Source organism: Atractosteus spatula, chromosome 8 (genome assembly GCF_055471065.1).
Source record: "Atractosteus spatula isolate fAtrSpa1 chromosome 8, fAtrSpa1.hap1, whole genome shotgun sequence".
Lineage (NCBI taxonomy): Eukaryota > Metazoa > Chordata > Actinopteri > Semionotiformes > Lepisosteidae > Atractosteus > Atractosteus spatula.
Window position 1 is genome coordinate 36269591 of NC_142713.1, and position 19308 is coordinate 36288898.

Here is a 19308-nt window from a genome sequence, read left to right on the forward strand (position 1 = left end):
ATAAGAGCCTTCCTCAGGTGTGAAACGTTGTGTTTCTTTTGCAAGTAAGTGCTTCCAGTGTTGAAGAAGATGCGTGAGCTACATATAGTTAAAATGATAACTAAGTTTTTATGGCAAAGACTTAATCACAGTACAATATTAAAACAACAATGCAATATCATTAAGCACAAACTATTTTTTATTCCACTGTTCTGCTCTGGAAAAAAAATTAAAGTGCCCACTATTTAATGGCTTTTTTAAGATATGAATGTTATTTCTGCAACTCAGAAGTGACATCAGACTTCTCTATTAGGGCTTAAAAAATAGCTCCTTCTTAATGAGCTAAATTCATCTATTAAGCATGGAATGAGAGGGAAAGGTCACTGACTAAAAAACAGTTTACTAAACAGTTTTTCTTAAAACTCAAGGTTAAATCTCTTTTTCCATATAAGGTCTGTTGTAATGTTCTTATTTTAGGTTTGAAAAGTACAAGGCATTGTATGCTGGTACCAGTACATTCCTGTGGCTTATCCTTGTTCCACCTGGTTTCAGAAAACTGAACTGAATGAATAACACCTCTGTAGTCAGCAAGACTTCTGGTATTTGGATTGTGTCTGAGGCACCTGGGCCTAAGCCTTACCTTTCTGCCTCAAGACGCATTTCTTCACGCTTCTGCCTCCTGAGTTCTCTGCGGCGCTCAAAGTCATCCATAATGGGTTAAGATGGGTCTCAAGATCAGATCTGCAACAAAAGGTATTTATTCAGTTCTGTAATATTTTCACAATGTGCAGTGTTCTGACCTTATTAACAGAAATGCTGTAACAAACTTACTTATAACATCATCAGGTTTGGGAGTGTAACCAATAGTTACAAGATTTTCTTTAAATGTATACAATCACAAACTTCTACTTGAACCTGAACGTGTTAATGGCTTGCTTAACAAGGTTAACTGTATTCTTTTCAATGAAAAAAATACAGTTGAATGTTTTTGAATTCTGGAAACTGATTACTAGATTACAACTGAACCTGAAAGTCTACCATGAAGCAGTGCATCATGCTTGTCTTCAAAATGTAACAGAAAGAATTATGATAGACAGAATTTCATTAGTTAGAATAACCTTATGCTACAGTAGCAACATCACAGAACACTTTCCATGACTGAAGTAGTTTAACTGTGGCTTCCATTGTTTACCCAGTTCTGTTTTTCATTTTGTTTAGTAATGGAATTTTTAGCTCCAAGGTCCAGTTATTTAAAAAATAACATGCACTCAACAAAGAATTGTTTTTGAGTTGTCAAATGCCACACTGATGATCTGGAATCTCAAGGCTACCTTGGTAAAGTAAGCTTTACAAAAGAAACCACTCAGTTTAAGTACACTGCTGTTGTGTATGCCTACCTACACTGAATCCTCTTTTTGGAGATCATGTTTTCATTAAAGTTTTGTCTCTGTAAGGACATAATCTGCATTTCACATTAACATCTCTCCTAATCTTCACCTTCATCTCACATATATGCTAGGGCTGTATAAAATGTGTCATATAAATCAAGTCAGGAATGTATATATACTGTATATACTTGTATCTCCGCTGGTATACATAAAAGGTACAGCTATAAGTCTGTGGAAGGGGTACCTTTCCGATCTGGTCTCTTACACAATTTTGCTATAACCATCTCCTTAATTATTTTATTGATAATTAAAAAGATTACTATAGCATTAATCGAGCTGGATACATTAAAGAAGAGCAATGGAGCAGATTGACATAGCCATGAATAGAGAAGTCCTGGTCTATGGAATGACCTTACTACAAAGACGAAAGGAGGGGTACTGACATCTTCACTGTGAACTCTAAATGAAACCAAATTAGAAAGCCAGACATGGGAGATCTATCTTCAAGAATAAACATTGATGTGAAAAAACATTGACAATTATTTCCTGCATGAAAAATGTACAGTGCCTTGAACTAATAATCCAGGGTGTCAAATATTTCTCATAATAAATGACTTTTTTTTCTCAATGAAGCATTCAATTTTAACTACAAGTGCCTGTGACATTAACCTGACTTGAGTGTACATAATCTGTAATTAACATATCCAATCCATTGCTTTAAGGATATGTAACTAGGTAAAACCTAGACCAGGCTACAACTAAAAAGATTTTGATTTCATGACTCTCCAACTTTAGAAAATCAAAGAGGAAACACTGCTAATTCTTTTGCTTTTGTTTCAATGTGTCAATTGTCTTTTTGCTTTTTACAGTATATATATATTAATGTTAGATCTGCAGTGCTCATAAATCTGTGAAACTGAAACGTGTATAGTGTCTGGTATTTAGGGCAGGGCTCTGCAGTTTGTCCAGCAATACTTCATCGATATCTATGGTTAAGTTACCCACATTAACTATTTGTTAAAGAATTAAAGTTACTACTACCTCACAAACTTAATTGGCTAATTGATCGATTGAACATAAGCTCTCCAAAGTAGACATATAGATATTATTTCTTCTGTGCATACTGGTTAGTTCACTAAAATGTATGCGAAACCTCTGAAGCATTCTGGCACTGCAGATCCAAAATATGCAATTTAGAGGAAATTGCGGCCACAAATTAGACATCATTATATTTTTTCTTATATTATTGAAGCATGAAAAGGAATTTCATTTTCTTTTCCAAAGCAAATTTCTCCTAGACTTCCACAAAAAAAGCTGCCTTCACTGCAATGATTTCCATATTCATTTGTTTGCATGTTACAACAAGAACATAACAATGTCTCCTTAAAAATTCTAAGATCCATACACCCTACCATAATCTTGATTTTGCAAAGCTTTGTTCTTTGCAAAAACACTGTCTTTTTTCCTCTCAAACATGTATAACACAATTGACTACAAGCTTGTAACAGCCTAAAAAAAGCTTAACATACTGTATGTACATGGCTTGAAAACTAAGTAGACTAAAAAAATACAGCTTAAGAAAAACGTGGTTAAAACTTAGAGAAATAACACCACAACATGAGAGAAACATACACACACATACTAAAAAAAAAGCAATGGATATATGAGACTGAAACAGACCACCCAAGAGATATTGAGTCTAACATCATAAAGCAACTTTCTGTGAGCAATCTTTCTGGAAAAAATCCCCTGCCTTACCTTTCCTTTTGCGGTGCTTAGTACATCGACTGTTTCTCTTCTTTTCACCCCCCACCACCTCCTCAGTCTGGTTTATATCCCACAAGTGCTGCAGCACAAAGAATTCCTGCTCAGTCCTTCACCAGAGAGGACTACCAGAAAAGGGAAAGCCTGCCTCTCTCCTCTCCTTCTAGTTGTCTCTCTCTCTCTCCCTCACTCCCTCTCTTGCTCTTTTTGTTCCTGCTTTGTTTACAGAGCTGTCACTGGTTAGCTAAACTCTGCCTGGAATCTGGCATTTAAGGCCAGCTCTTAGATTGCTTCCTGCTTAGTGCTGGAGGCCTCAACTTCCTCTGGCATCCTGGCCTAAACTACTCAGCACGTTCTTTTGCAGCTCACACAGATAGGACCATCTCTGAGGCAGTGCCGAAACAGGAAATAAGCAAACAGGGCGGCGTGTTCTAATCTACTAGCAATATACCGTAGCATAATCCCGTATTCATAACATCACCTTTTGATAGGTGCGTTTGGTAAATATTAGTTTAACAGTTGCAAATGCCAGTTGAAACAAATATGTGGTATCGATACTGAATTAATCATCAACAGCAGACTTGCAACTATACTGAGCTCTTATTACAAAATAATTAGAGCTACCAGCTATCAACATATAAATATATATTTGTCAACACATATTATGTCTTGTTTGACAGTAATTCTTACATTAAAAATTATCTTTATCAAGCACATTAAAAATCTTTCAAATATGTATTATATATATATTCTATTATAAATGTCTACTATAATTACTCATTAGTGTAGTATTTTCTACACCTACATTATTAAGACAAACGCATTTCCCAATTCCAAATGATCTTTTACAAAATATAACAAAATAACACATTATTACAGCATTTACACCTACTGCCTCCAACAATGTTTTAATGTACAGTAGTATTAAGTGTAATAATACATTTCTAGAGTTACTTATATACCTCTTAACTTAATTACACTACAAATCTCAACTACTACTTACTAAGATTAATGGGTGTTCAATAATTGAAGAGAAATAATCATCGAATAAGTAGAATTTAACAAATAATAGATATGACAATAATAAACAGTAAACCACTTTGTGCAGATGAGGAATGCCATTCCTTATCTACAGATACAATTTAATTTAATAATAATAAATATGATTTATTCAGTACTTTTCAGCCAAAAGGATTTCAAATAACCTTTTGGTGCCAGAGTAGACCCATTTTGATGACCACTGAAGTCAGTTCCTAACATGAAATATACTGTCAGCATTGTTGCAGACTGTTTTCATTACCAGCAAAAGTGTGGTCTTAAGGTATATACAGTGCAGTCCGTAAGTATTTGGGCAGTGACATTTTTTGTTGTTTTGGCTCTGTACTCCAGCACATTGGATTTGAAATAAAACAATGACTATGAGATTAAAGTGCAGAATGTCAGCTTTAATTTGTGGGTATTTACGTCTGTATTGGGTGAACCATATAGGAATCACAGCCCTTTTTATACATAGTCCTCCCATTTTTGGGGGACAAAAAGTAATTTGACAATTGGCTGCTCAATTGTTTCTTGGCCAACTGTGTGTTGTTGCATCTTTAGTTCATGCACAAGAGAGCTAACAAAGGGTCGAGTTGATTCTAGATGTGACATTTGCATATGGAGTCCGTTGTTGTTATCTCTCAACATGAGGACCTTAAGAAGTGTTAATGCCATTAAAGTGGGCCATCATGACGCTGAAAAATTAGAATAAATCAATCAGAGACATAGCCAAAACATTAGATGTGTCAAAATGAACTGTTTGGGACATTAAGAAGCAAGAACGCACTGGTGAGCTTAGCAAAAGCAAACGACCTGGTAGACCACGGAACACCACAGTAGTAGATGACCGAAGAATAGCTTCAATTGTGAAGAAAAACCCCTTTTTGACTGTTGAACAGATCAGGAACACTCTCCAGGATGTAGGCATAGATGTGTCAAAGACTACCATAAAATGAAGAATACACCAGCATAATCTCAGAGGGTTCACCACAAGATGCAAACCACTGGTAAGAAAGGCCACAAAATGCCAGGTTATGGTTTGCTAAGAAGTACGTAAAAAAGCCTCAAGAGTTCTGGGACAAAGCCTTATGGACAGATGAGACGAAGATTAACCTGCACCAGAGTGATGGAAAGAGAAAAGTATGGGGGGAAAAAAAGGAACTGCTCATGATCCAAAGCATACCACCTCATCTGTGAAACATGGTGAAGGTAGTGTCATGGCTTGGGCATGTATGTCTGCCAGTGGAACTGGCTCACTTGTCTTAATTGATGATGTGACTGCAGACGGCAGCAGCACGATGAATTCTGAAGTGTACAGAAGCATCTTATCTGCTCAGATCAAACCAAATGCTTCAAAACTCATTGGACGGAGCTTCACCTTGCAGCAGGACAATGACCCCAAACATACTGCTAAAGCAACTGTGGAGTTTTTCAGGACCAATAGTGTACTGTTCTTGACTGGCCAAGTCAATCACCCAACCTGAATCCCAAAACTAAAAGCAAAAAGGCCCCAAAACAAGCAGGAACTGAAAATGGCTAAACTACAGGCCGAGCAGAGCATCGCCAGGATACCCAACATCTGGTGAGGTCTATGTGCCACAGGCTTTAGGCAGTCATCAATTGCAAAGGACTTGTAAACATGCAAAATTTTATTTAAGATTATGTTAGCGTTAATTACTCAATTACTTTTGGTCCACTGAAATGTGGGGGACCATGTATAAAATTGTGATTCCTATAGGGTTCACCCAATACAGATGTAAATACCCTCAAATTAAAGCTGACATTCTGCACTTTAACCTCGTAGTCATTGTTTTATTTCAAATCCAATGTGGTGAAGTACAAAACAGCAAAAATTGTGTCACTGTCCAAATACTTATAGACTGCACTGTATGTATTCTATCCGGTTAATGAAAACAATTGTCTCCTAACTACATACACATACTTTAACATATCCCCAGTCTGCATTCTGCACACTGTGCATTCTTATCACCAAACCTCATCAGGTTCATTGCACCTGATGTCAGCTTTGCAATAGAAATGTTTATTGTATATGTACAGTATATGTACAAATAATAGAAAATAAAAGGCAGGGGTACATACCCTGTACAATTCAATGCAGATGAGCAGCAATCCATGTCATACATATAAAACTTTCAAAGAGAAATCGATCAGGTCACTTTCATCAGTACAGATCATTTTCATTTAGATTTTCTCTTTATTCAGCATAGGTTCTTTGCACAAAGAAACATTTTTCAGCAGTGAAGTAAAGTAGCAGTTGGAAACAAATGTTCTTGTTAGGAAATCCTTTAAAACCACAGGATTCTGTTCTCAACTTACATCATGGCAAAATAAAGCACTGAAAAGTTTTTTTTTGTTTTCCAGATTAAAAGAAGGACCACTGAAAGGCAAGTCTAAGATCCCTGCACTATCAAGTTGAGTTTTATTAATTTGATGGAAGGTATACAAAAGTTTGAGACATGTTTTATGTTCTAGTCATCCAAAGCAAAAAAATGCAAATTAAATAAACTTTTGAAGACACAATATGAGATTTAAGAGTAATGGGGCTAAACGTTATTGACCTTCTATAGGTTTATGTATGTGCAAAACATTTAAAATCAAGCCCCTGGGCTTTTCTGAAAGCCATTCAATAGATATCAGTGTTGTACTACTTCCTTAAGAAGACCACCCAGGCGTCATGAATGGTAAAGGACTACAGTGAATAATGGACGCTCTCCCTGTGATTTGCTTGGATTACACTTTCTAAATCCTCCCTTGAAGTGTTGCATGCTATGAACTTGCCTTTTGCTGTACTAACCCTTAATAAAGCATCTGAACATAGCCAACCTAAGTATTATTATTTCAAACTTGCCCACAAAATTATAGTTTAACACAGATCAGTGATGCAAAAAGTAAAGATTGCAGAATTATAATTGGATGTGCACTCATATATAATCAACTAAAAGCTGCTTTGTACTACAACCATATGATGTTATGCAGCCATGTTCTCTGCCTCCTATATTGAATATTTTGTGTTTTTTTATCAGAAGTCATTTGCTCACCTCCACAACCTGTGCAAAATAGGCAATATACTGTATAGAGTGATGAAGGTTAAAACAGAACACAATATATCTGTAGGAAGACAAGAACTTTTATAACGTTCAGCCTGCCCAGTGTTAAATATAGTGGAGGTTATATGGTGGAACGTGTTTGTTTTGCTTCCAGGTTCCAGTTTCAAACCACAGAAGAGAGTGGAAGCTGTAAATGAAGCAAAACCAAGGTAAATTAAATACTGTACTAAAGTAATGGTGTCTACTTTTTCTCAAAGAATTAAATTATTTTTTGCACTTCATTTTCTACATGTTATGTAATGTTTAGTTGTTTTATTTAAATTCCTAAACAAGAGGAGACAGTTGGATTATGAAGGCATCATTTCTTTTTGTTTTTGCAATTTTATGCAATATATGCACAGATATGTACAGTATATACAATACACGTTTAAGTGTGGAGCTGTGTCAGCATGCTTTGCCTGGAAAAGAACAAGTAAAGGTTAATTCCACACTGAGAAGCAGAGGAAAAAACACATTTCTGCCATTGTGTGTTTTCTTCCTCTTTTTCAGCCTGGAATTAATCTTTATTTGTTACTCCGTACAGTGTGTACAGCACATACAGTATTGTTATGTGGGCTTTCTCAGATTTGACCAGGATTGGAAGAAGAACTAAAGAACTGAAATATGAGACACAAAGTAAATTAAACAAAAAGAACCCTTTTACTAACTGACAAAACTGGCTTGTTTGTCCAAAAATAATGAAATAAATTAAAAAATTCTGCTTACTACCACAGGATATTAGAGTCCAGCCTTACTGTAGCTTCTCTCAGACCCGTTCTGCTGAGGCCAGTTCTTTAGCAATCACCGCTGCTTTGGTACTGCACTACCCATGATATAATACTTGTCTATTAAATATTAGCTTGAGCCAGCTTCCAGAGATGCTGAAACCTCTCCTCCATTTGGTCCCAGACACACAGGTTCTGGTGGTCTTTTTTCCATTTAACAGATGGTAAAAGGTTAGGAATGGGTGGAAAGGCCTTAGGGAGGCCTTTATGTCTGATCAAAATTGCAGAACTCACAAAACAATTCAACATTTCTGTGGGATATTGTGCTTTAAAAGAGGCTGTAAAAATAATGTTCAATTACTTACTCTTAGAAAACATCTACCTGGGCCACACAGGCCACTACAGGAATTTATTTCACAATAGTAAAGTTCTTAGGATGAAAAGACACTGGATCTGGACCAATCTATATTGGAATTAACTTGTTCGAAGGTACAGCAGGAGTGCCCTACATGGGAGTTTGAATCCACATCCTTATTATCAGTTTTGAAATAATAATACTGGCTTCTTCAAATAGATGCTTCATCAATACAAACTTGCTCAGGCCAGGTGCAGTTCAATGTCAGCTAGTACACCTGCATTCCCAAGTTTTTTTCTGCATAAATACTAACAACAATTCCTCCTTCTGAACATTGTGAATGAAAACGCATTGAATGAAAAATGTGGCTTGCATTTTCGCTTACTGTTTTTAAATTTCTATTCAGGTTTTATTTTATTTGAAAAGGGATAAAAAAGAAACTCACTCATTGCATCATCACTTGGCTGTCTACTTTTATTATGCCATTATGCTGGCTCATTGCCACTTCTGAAACTGGTCCCAAATCATATTAAAATTTTATGAGGCAGTACATTAGTTAAAAGATTCTTCACCAGTAGCAGTACAGTAGTTTTCAATAAAATTCCTATTCCATCACATAAGACAACTCTCCGTTTGTTTTTACCACTTCCAGAGGTACCATCCATTACATATCCACCTGTGAGAGGCTGCTGTAATTGAAGAATGAAAGGAAAAGGTGCATACAATCCATAAATACTCAACATGCAGCTTAAACTTGTTAAACAATATTAGGAAATGCCCTGTAAGCATTTTTGTCACTCAATTTTTCAGACTAATGCAGCCAAATAATTCTGGATGTACAAGATAGGAGTCTTAAGACTACAGAATTCATAAAGCATGAAGAGCACATTTTATGCCCAAGCTAGTATCCATTTGGTTGAACCTGATGGGTGCATCTGCCAGGAGAATCGTTAAACTCTCCTGGAACTTCCTTCTTCACAACTGTTTCTGAAGGAAGAACAGATGTCAGGGCATTTTCCTTAGCATTCTAACAAGAAAAACTGGATACGTGGCAGATAAAAACAATTTAAAATGTCTATAACTTACTGCACAGCTACTAAGATTTTAATACTTAAGAATGACGCAATGGTGAATAAAAGAAAGAAGTCCAATTAACGTTCAGTAAATTCCTTGTGTGGTTATTTACATTTGCAATTATGCTTTTAAATGATTAACTGAAATCTGTTGACTACTGTACATTTTTATGCAACAGTGCAACATTTCAGGCCTTTCACACTAGTACTCTAACTCCAGGCATCAAACTAAGGCAGTGTGCTTGGCAACCAATAATCATTCTCTACTGAACTCTCCACTTCTACAAATCTTTACAAACTAAACAATTTCCTGCAGAAATAACAGGGAGAGGTGTAGAAATACCATCCCTTATTAACAATCTGAGGGCAGCAGGGTGGTGCAGTAGTTAGTATTGCTGCCATATGGCTCTGGGGTCCTGGGTTCAATTTTCTGGGGTGCTATCTGTGTGAAGTTAGTACAGTATGCTTTCACTGTCCTTGTGTGGTTTCCTCCTGGTCCTCAACTTTCCTCCCACAATCTAAAGACATGCTGGTAGGTTAACTGGCTTATGTAAAACTATCCCTGGTGTGAGTGTGTTGGTGCCTGTGTGTGCCTAGCAATGGACTGGTGTCCTGTCCAGGGTGTATCCTACCTTGTGCCCAATGCTTCCTAGGATTGATTCTGGGCTACCATGACCCTGAAATGGATAAGCAGCTATTGAATGTGATGTGATGACTAATTTGTGTATAATTTGAGTAGTATATAATTACCTTTGTTAATATGTACACTAAGAAAATAGGGATAAGAAAGTTGAATAGCTATTGTAAATATAGAATCAGTGTAGATTAAGAAGTAAACTAATATCCAGAGAAACCTTACAGTTACCTTCTTGTGTCATGCAATTTTTAAAAAAGAAACATCGAAAAGGAAGAAGCCTGATTACAAATTGAATGTATCTACTCCAATTCAAATGTTACTGTAATCACAGATATCACCCGAGGAATGGCACCCAGAGCCCCAGCAATATGAGGCAGAGCTGCTAACAACTGTGCCACCATGTTGCTCCACATGACATTCCTATTACAAAAAATGAAACATCAGTACTAAACTCAATGAAGGATTTTTTATATTTTTTATCGTTTAACACCGTCACATCACCATCAGATCTATGTCTCTGATTAGCCATGTTAAGCAGTGCAAATACTGACTGAGCTGCAGGTGGTCATGCATTTAATAGTAGGAAAAAAACAGAACATATCTTCTATCCATGCATTTGGCACATACTGTACTGTAGCATCAGGAATGTCTAGTTGAGCCAAAAGATTCAGATCTTAATGCTTCTAAGAAAAAAACAGTCAATATGAACTTAACAAAAACAATTTTTTAAAGAGTTTCGTTTTCTATTTACAGTACGCACATTAGTTTAATTTACAGAACTGGAAAATGTTATTAAACTTCCTAAGCAGACATGAAGACAGATGTAATTACACAGTTTTCATTTGTGCAAAATTAGATTCACATTAATGGGTAAATCTGCTGCTGTAACACTGCTTAATTTTTCTAAACAACGTACTGTAAGTGTAATTTAAATGTACTTGTTCATATTGAACTTGACAATAATAACTCAAAGCAAAAAGGTTACAGACTTCTTTTACTATGTCTTAATAAACAAAAGAAGACTCAAAGCCTTTGAAAATTTTAACATGCTAGGCAGACACATATAATTAGGGCAAACCAACTAAAGAACAAGAACATGATGGAACACAGAAATACTAGTACTCCAGTCATGAGATAGCTTTAAACCTACAGCAATTTCAAAAGAAAACACTAGACCCCTAATACTATGAAGAGATTAAAAGACAAGATCTGAAGACAAATCTAATTTCACCATATCACACTTAATTTCAAAATATGAAGAAATGTAACTGGAAAGTCAAAATGAAAATTCTGGAGCACAAATTCAGTCACAAATACAGCTTTGAAAATATGGCCCAGCCTAAGAAAAAAAAACTGTGATACCATGTTCCAGATGGATCTCAATGCCCTGACTCAGCAATCCTGATGCACTTTCATCTTGAAATCAGATGCACAGATCAAAACCATGGCCAATTCACAATTTTCAGAAGGAAAGTGGAAGATCCATCAGGCAGAAAGCACCTGATATCTGTCTTTTTAAGAGGACAAGAACCTGCTGATTAAGACACCGTCAAAAGAAAAACTCTTTTCTATCCACCTGACGTCATGAGAGAGAAAAGTAATCGCTGCTGCAATTACATACAGGTATTTGAACACATTAGATACACACAAAATGAAGTTGACAGTACTTGGACAGAGGTTAACTGTTAGCCTGTCAGTCTTCAAAATCTACATTAATAATTATATTAAAACCAAAGCTGGCTTTGTTATATATACAGTATAATAAAAACAACGCGAATCTGGAGGTTTTTGATAAATGACTGAAAACTACTTAACTACTTTCTGTGCCCCTTAATAACAAATCACTACTCAGACATGCACTAAAATGAATCATTTTCTCCAGAGCACTGTTTTTAGAGTAAAATGTCCAATAAGTAAAAAAATCCATTTATCGGTTATGTTTTTAATGTACGTACCTAACTCTCGATGCTCTCGACACTATAAATTTTCTGTCTGTGGCCTGACTTTCCACATTTCTAAATGTGCTTCAAACTGTACATTAAAAGGTTATTTATTCTAAAGAAGTATTTTAATTTATGAGCTGAAAAACAAACTTTGGTTAAAGTTACTGTTTAGTTTTGGCAGGAGTTTATTGCTAGTTCAAGGCAGCTAATAAATTCTTTAAATTCTAATAGTTGCTAAATACATTAAAAGCAGAAAAGATGTTTTTTGTGCACTCTCTAAAAAATGACATGCAAGCGCGCAAATAATTAGTTTAATGCACATAATTACCAAAAGTAACCCACTGTAAATGGGATAGACAGTGTGTGGATAACTGAGATAAGGAATTTACACACCACAAATTACCCTGGTAACCTTAACATGCAGCAAGTTAAAAGTTTCAGATAGGCAAGGTTTACGTGTAATTTCTTTAATTAGGTATTATAAGATGTAAAAATCTACTTTAAATGAGACACACTGCTGAATCTTGTGTTTTACCAGAACTTTTATTGTGCAGTATAATGTGTATAGACTGTCCTTTGATGATCCCAAATCCTTGACGATGCCATTTGAGATCATTGTGTCTCATCATGAACACACTTGGTTATAATACTTAGTTAAGACCATTTGTTTCCAAATCGTTCATTATGGACATTGTAGAAATAGTACCAATTCTGAGACATCTATGAGAAATACATCCTCTCTGAATACTTCTCGCTCACAGGATTTTGGAATTTTCAATGCATTGACCAACACGTCTACTAGAAAGAGTTTCCACTGGCAAATGTGCTTTTCACTGATAAAAGCAAGATTTAAATTCCATCAAACTTTTCTGGAATGTCACTGAGTTTGCACACTTTGAATTAAGCCAAAGCATCAGCAGTGGCACTGAATTCTACTCCCTAAATTGCATCGTAACTCTTAGTAAGTTGATGCTTCAAGGCATCAAAATGCCTGGTATTGAAACTGTGTTTTGATCTGATGTATACAGGAGCAAGAATGACATTTAGATTGACACTAAATGCTAAATAAACTGTAAATTATTAAAGATAGTTGTCATGGTTGACAACTGCTGTGGCAGAGTTGGCTAGCAGCAAGGAGAGGCAGAGGTTCAAGTTCAGAGTCCATGACACACTAACCAAAACACCAGGCAGAAACATAGTCAAAACCAAGGAAGGGTCAAATCTGAAAAAAAAACACAATAACCAAAGTTTGGAACAGGCAAGGGTCAAAACCGAAGATAGAAAATACAACAGGGACAGAGAGAAAGCTTTAAGCACTGCTTGAGGAGAGAAGCCAGTTTATACAACAGTCTTAAAGATCACTGCAAATACGTGTGGATTATAACCACTAAAACTGTGTGGTAGAGAGTCGTCACAGGAAACGTCTGCCAGAGGAGAAACACTGTAGCTCAGAGAGCAGAGTGCTAGTGCCAGAAAATACATGTCTTGGGTTGAGCACCTGCTGCTGTAGAGTGAGCAAAATACTTAATTTTGAACACCATCACAATAGTAGCTTCTTATACGTTTGTCACATTTAAGCTACTTAAGATCTGGATAGAAATGTTTTATTTGACATAGTAAATATTAGTATAAATAAGTAAAAGATCAGCTGGAACAAAAACAGCTGTCATTGTGGCTCTCAGGAACTAGATCTGAACACTTCTACTGTACAGTGGACAAATGATAGCAGAGTTGCATACTGTGATAACTGTTGGTATAAGCTCAGATCTATAGCACTGTCAAATGATCATTCTGTTCTGGTGAAAGTCCTGAGGATATGACTTTGGATACTGCCTAAGACTGCCAGTATCAGCTCATTACAGTATGTTGTCAATCATATGTTGTTAACACCTTTAAATGCAGATAATAATCAACTTCTTTAAAGAATATTTAGCAAGGTATCGGAATTAACTGACATACATATACTTTTTGTATTGATACTACCAATGCCTGTTACATCCATCTGAGCTTGGTTAACACGTCACTGGTTTATTTTCTAATACTAGGTATACTTGAACTCTTGCTAAGATCCAAACAGCTGATATTGCTTTTCTTTTATAGTTTATAACTTCCCAATGAAATGACCAGTAATTCTTCTTTTGTATCGATCTCATCTACCTCTGAACCTATTATGTTAAAGTAATCTACGGATACAGTGAAGAAGCATATCTGTAAAGCCAAAATCACTACGCAAATCATGATTCAAATCACCCAATTAATGATATTAATAATGTCATTAGAGATATCTTAAATAATGTACAGTAGCAGTTTATAGAATTTATTTGTACTTGCAATGTTATATATGCTTTTAAAGTCAGGTTGGTCAGAATGTAGCTAGAAAACCCAGTTAATCCCTGCACTAAAACTTTATTTATATGCCTGCTCTTAGCGGAAGGGTTTGTCTTCAATTTTCCATTTATCCATCATCAGAAGGCTGCTTGCCTGGAGAGTGTTGTGTCAACTTGGAGCCTACCCCAGAAGCAAAGGGCACAAGATGGGACTGAGTGCATTTAAACTTTATTTCACTGGCTTGTTGTTTCTCTAAACACATTTTGTAGTAACAATTTAAACTGGTTGTTATATATTTATATAAATAAAAAAGCTTATCAGCAGCACAAAATGGCCAGATAAAGATGTTTAATCATCATTTTTTAGAGCACATTTTGCTATACAGTGGCTTTTCAGAAAAAAAAAACAACAAAATCTCAATCTTAGATTTTGACTGCTTTTTTATCCTGATAACTATAATAGCTGTTGGACAGTTGTCAAAACAGTCTGATCAGGGGCTTCTGAAAGTGAACCTATGTTCTGTTCTTTTAACAGACTGTTTCGACCCCCTACCGAAAACAGTTCACTTGGGCATGAAGATAAAATGAACTCATCAGGTCACGTGAACCTGCAGTTATGCATACAGTGGACCATCCCATGTTGGATTTTTCTCAGTTTTGTCAATCAAAAGCCGTCATTCCCGGAAAACAGAAAAAAAAAGATAGAAGTACAGAGAGAACCCTGATAAAGAAAAAGAACAAAAAACCAGCCAGTGTTTCTTTTAAAAACCAGCTGCCAAAAGAAAACTTGCAAAGCAATTCTGAGTGCTATGGCTTTGCTAGTGTAACTAATTATAGTTCCCATAAACTTACTGTCACAATGCACTACAATGACGCCAAAGGCCAAGATGCAAAACACATTTCTTACGCAACATCAGACAACCATTTACAATATATGACAACAGATTTCCACAGAATGTTATGTAGAAATTTTCCAAATATATCCAAAAACTCATTTTTTTATTGCCACTTTGTATAAACAACTTTAATGTATTAAATCTATATCTATATTTTTTGCAGAATAGGAACATGCCATATAATGTACTCAATCCCAAAAAATATAATACAAGAAAATAATTTAAATCCATTGTGCAAAACTGTTAAATAAATCTAAGATTAGTATAACTAGATAAGGTAAATTGTGGTCATATCTTTAGAACTGATAATGTACTGTGTATAGTGTACAGGTATGAGTTATTTTGTTGTATTGGAGCTTACATTAATTGAAAATCATCATATTTGATAAATATGATCACAAAAGTTAGGTCAAATAAATTATCAAATTGTGTCATAAATTTAACATTTACAAACCTGGCAAATGATATAGGAAAGGCACCTCAAAGACACAGTTTTCTAGTTTCTTCAGTAGAAAGAATAATCTGGATGTGTCAAAAGTTTAAAATCACAAACATGAAACCTCTATGTGGAAGAAATAATTACTAAGAGCAGCTAGAAAAATAATCACTGGGGTCTCTTGGAACCCAGGGGGGACATCAAGTGATCTCCATAGCTCAAAATGTAGCTCATGTGGTGACATTTGCACAAAAAAATAGTTTGTGCCAGGGAAGCAAGAACAAAGTCTTTATTAAAGACTAGAAACCACAAGGTTTGCCTTAAGTTTGCAAAGGAATCTGAAGTTTTGTGGTAAAAATGAACTTCTTTATATTTGATGTAAATCAAATAAAATATTCTAAGAACATTAGTCTAAATTAGATATTTGGAGGAGCTGTGTTTCAAGAGCAGACTCGAGTAAGATCATTCAAGTAGTGCAAAACATTAACTGAATCAAAAACGAATCCACAGTTCCATCATCCACTCATCAGATTTTCTATTTTTTTATTCGATCTATCAACAAGACATAAACCATAAACACGCTTTGAATTCCAACACTGCTTGGCTTAAAAGAAAATGACTTTAATTGAAAGTTAATTTAAACTTTAAGAGTTAATCACTTCAATCATCATAGTTTACTAATGCCCATATTTAAAACACTACTAATTCTTCCTAGACATCTGGAGGAAAAAAGATTGGAATTACCTATGGCATTTGAGATCCTGAAGAGAAGATACACAACCACATTCCTCAAGATGTAACAAAATCAGAAGGGCTTGTGCCACTTTTTAACCCTAACTGGTACAGTACCTTTATTATTGGAGTGAGAGCTGTGTCTCCTTTCTTGGCAGTCATGCCTGAATAGGGTGTCCAGCAAGGGTGAGTCTCGTCTCTACTCCTGTTCTTGATTTTCATGGAGAGCACAGGATAATAAGGGACAGCCAAGGTGTGGAGAGTATCCTGTTTAGTGGCTTAAAGGTGTCATCTGATCATTGCAAAAGATGCCACATCTGATTATGATGGTCCAATGCACTTAAATATTTGGAAGATGAGTTTGTAGTATCCAGATTTATAGAGATATTTTTCATTGTAGGTCATATTTTGTTGAATTTAGAAGGTAGGTCTACATCTCTTGTAGGCCTGTGTAGGTGTTCTATAGGATCTTTAAATACGTGGTAGCAGTCTGGGATTTTTATGGTAGGTCAGGAGCTAGGCATCTGGGATTCATTGTTTGCAAATAGAGCATGTTGAATATTGTATACTGTGTTGGTTTGCATGCAACTACCATTGTTAATAAGTGTGCCTGATTTATTACTCAGTGATAAACAGAACTCACTATTCACTATTTTCTTAACTATCTATTTGTAATACAAACAGGACAAGTTAACATTACATTAAAAACAATACATTAATATAGGTGGGTAGCTGCGTCAGCATGCGTAGGCTGCAAAGGAACAAGTAATAGGTTTATTCCATGCTGAAAAAAAGAAGAAAGAGAACACAACATTTCGGCCCTGGAGCCTTCTTCAGGTGTGTGTGGTATATATATATATAAATATATTAATATATTAATATATTTTTATGCAGTAGACATATTACATAACATACATCAACCCATACAGAATCACCAAATGAAACTGTCCAAATAAAGCATGTTACATTTTAAATTGAATCTGTACCTAGGTCTAACCTAATATTTAGAGCTCCCACTAGACCTGTTGACATTCCACCAGCAATGAGAATAGCCTGAATGAGTTTTAGTATGCATACTGCAAGAATCTAAAATACTGTATGTGCAGCCCCAATCACATCCAGTTGTTCTAGAAGGGTCACTTTTATTTGAGTTTGTGATGAGGTTAAGGGTGTGTAGGAAGGACACATGGAATTTAAAACAATTTCTCACCATTTCCAACAGTTTTTATTAGAATGGAGATCTGGGAGCTGTTCTGGCCAGCTAATGTGATGGAAGTTATTTTGGTGTTCCTCCAGCCAACATGCACTGTCCACCACTACAAAAATATATTTATCTCACAATGAATTCCTAAAATTTTGACTAGTGACTACAGAACTATTTTACATGTTCAGTTTTATACATTTTTTGTTCTTAGTTTATTAAACATGCAAGATAAACAATCGAGATAGACTACATATGTGGGGAGGGTTTAAATTTTATATGCTGACTGTATCTTATAAGTGCTAATAAGTGCTCTGCTTGTTTTGGCAAGATTACATTTTCTTAGTAAAATAAAGTCTAAAGCCTCTAATTGCATATACTGTAAATAAAATTTCCTTGAAGAGCAAATAACAGTGGTTAATTGTATATGGGCATTTTCCGAAATTTCTCTAAACAGTTTTCTTTTTTGATTACATTTCCCTCTAAAATAAAGTTGTATTATAAAATAAATATAAATTTGCCATTAATATTTTAATTCATTTACAGGAACAACAATTAAAATAGTGTGTGGGAGTAAAGTTATATCAAATATGGAAATGTACTGAAAGAAAAAGTTATTTTTCTAATTCAGGCTTAAGGGTATTCAGACTGAAGTAATCAGCGTCATTGTTCATATCTAAAACTGCATGGTTGAGCAAAAGCTATACGTACTGTATGTCAAATTAACATGTGATAAGAGTTATCGTCAAAACGTGATACGAAGATGAAATAACTGAACCAGAGGACACAAGTGTTACAACTAATGGGAAGTGCATTTAGAACTGATCCCAGGAGACACTTTTGTTACAGAAGAGGATATAGGAAGTCTAGAACAAGTATCCAGCCATGTTGTTGATGCTGACACCATGCCTTCTTTCAGGATGAAGAACAGCTGGATGAAGTCAGCAGCTCAATTACAACCAAACATCCTAGATGGGCTGAACAGCCTTATGTTTTATGCAATAATACAGCAGAACTGCAGATTAACAGCAATTTGCACTTCCTAAAGGATGTACAGTATTAGTACAACTAAGTTACAGAATCTACAGGACAAGTGTGCAAGCAAAGATTTGCTTAAAATATATTGTTATACAGTATACAACCAGGATTTGACCTATATGAAGTCATGAAACATTATTTTTTGCAATAAGAACATTTCTAACATTTATTGTGCTAATAATTCAATGGTAATGAAACCATGAAACTGATCTTGTGTCAGGTTTCTGATTTTATTGAATATATTGAAACAAAACCTTGATATCAGTTGACATTAATTTTCAGTTGTGACTTGGTTTTGTAAATACGTAGGATACCTTATGGATATCTTTCATAATAACATCAATATAAAGAACCAGCTTGTCTAATTTAATTAAAACTCATAATAGTTTTATAATATAAGTTTAAGGGAATTTCCTGCAAATGAAAACATGTATAATATCCATCAGCACACTATCTATGGTGTATCACTTTTTTTTTTCCTCTGGAATCCTCCCTGAATCATGCAAAGGTGAATGAGTGCAAATGCTAATTTGTTAACACAACACATGGTTAAGAACATGGCTCAGCCACTACAGTTCCCTCCCTACCCCGCCTGATCTAGGCAGTGACTGGGTGGAACGATACACTGTTCAATTCCTAATGACTGATTTCACTGCACTCAAAGTTATC

At 35.4% G+C, this 19308-nt stretch overlaps 1 protein-coding gene across 10 annotated transcripts in view; it reads right to left on the reverse strand.

The window, feature by feature from the left end:
* Positions 1–19308, reverse strand: part of cald1a (caldesmon 1a) — a 125267-nt gene that overhangs the window by 55835 nt on the left and 50124 nt on the right. For 7 of the 10 annotated variants that reach the window (XR_016091449.1, XR_016091446.1, XR_016091447.1 and 4 more), the window contains exons 1-2: positions 3126–3459; positions 620–720 (exon numbers count right to left, since the gene is read on the reverse strand). Coding sequence is in view for 5 of the 10 variants with exons in the window: in XM_088922680.1 (XP_088778806.1) it covers positions 620–690 (71 nt within the window). In the remaining 5 variants the exon portion in view is untranslated. Of the gene's footprint in view, positions 1–619; positions 721–3125; positions 3460–19308 lie in introns of those variants that run through there. The other 3 variants (XR_016091450.1, XR_016091448.1, XM_088922677.1) reach the window with 1 other exon arrangement.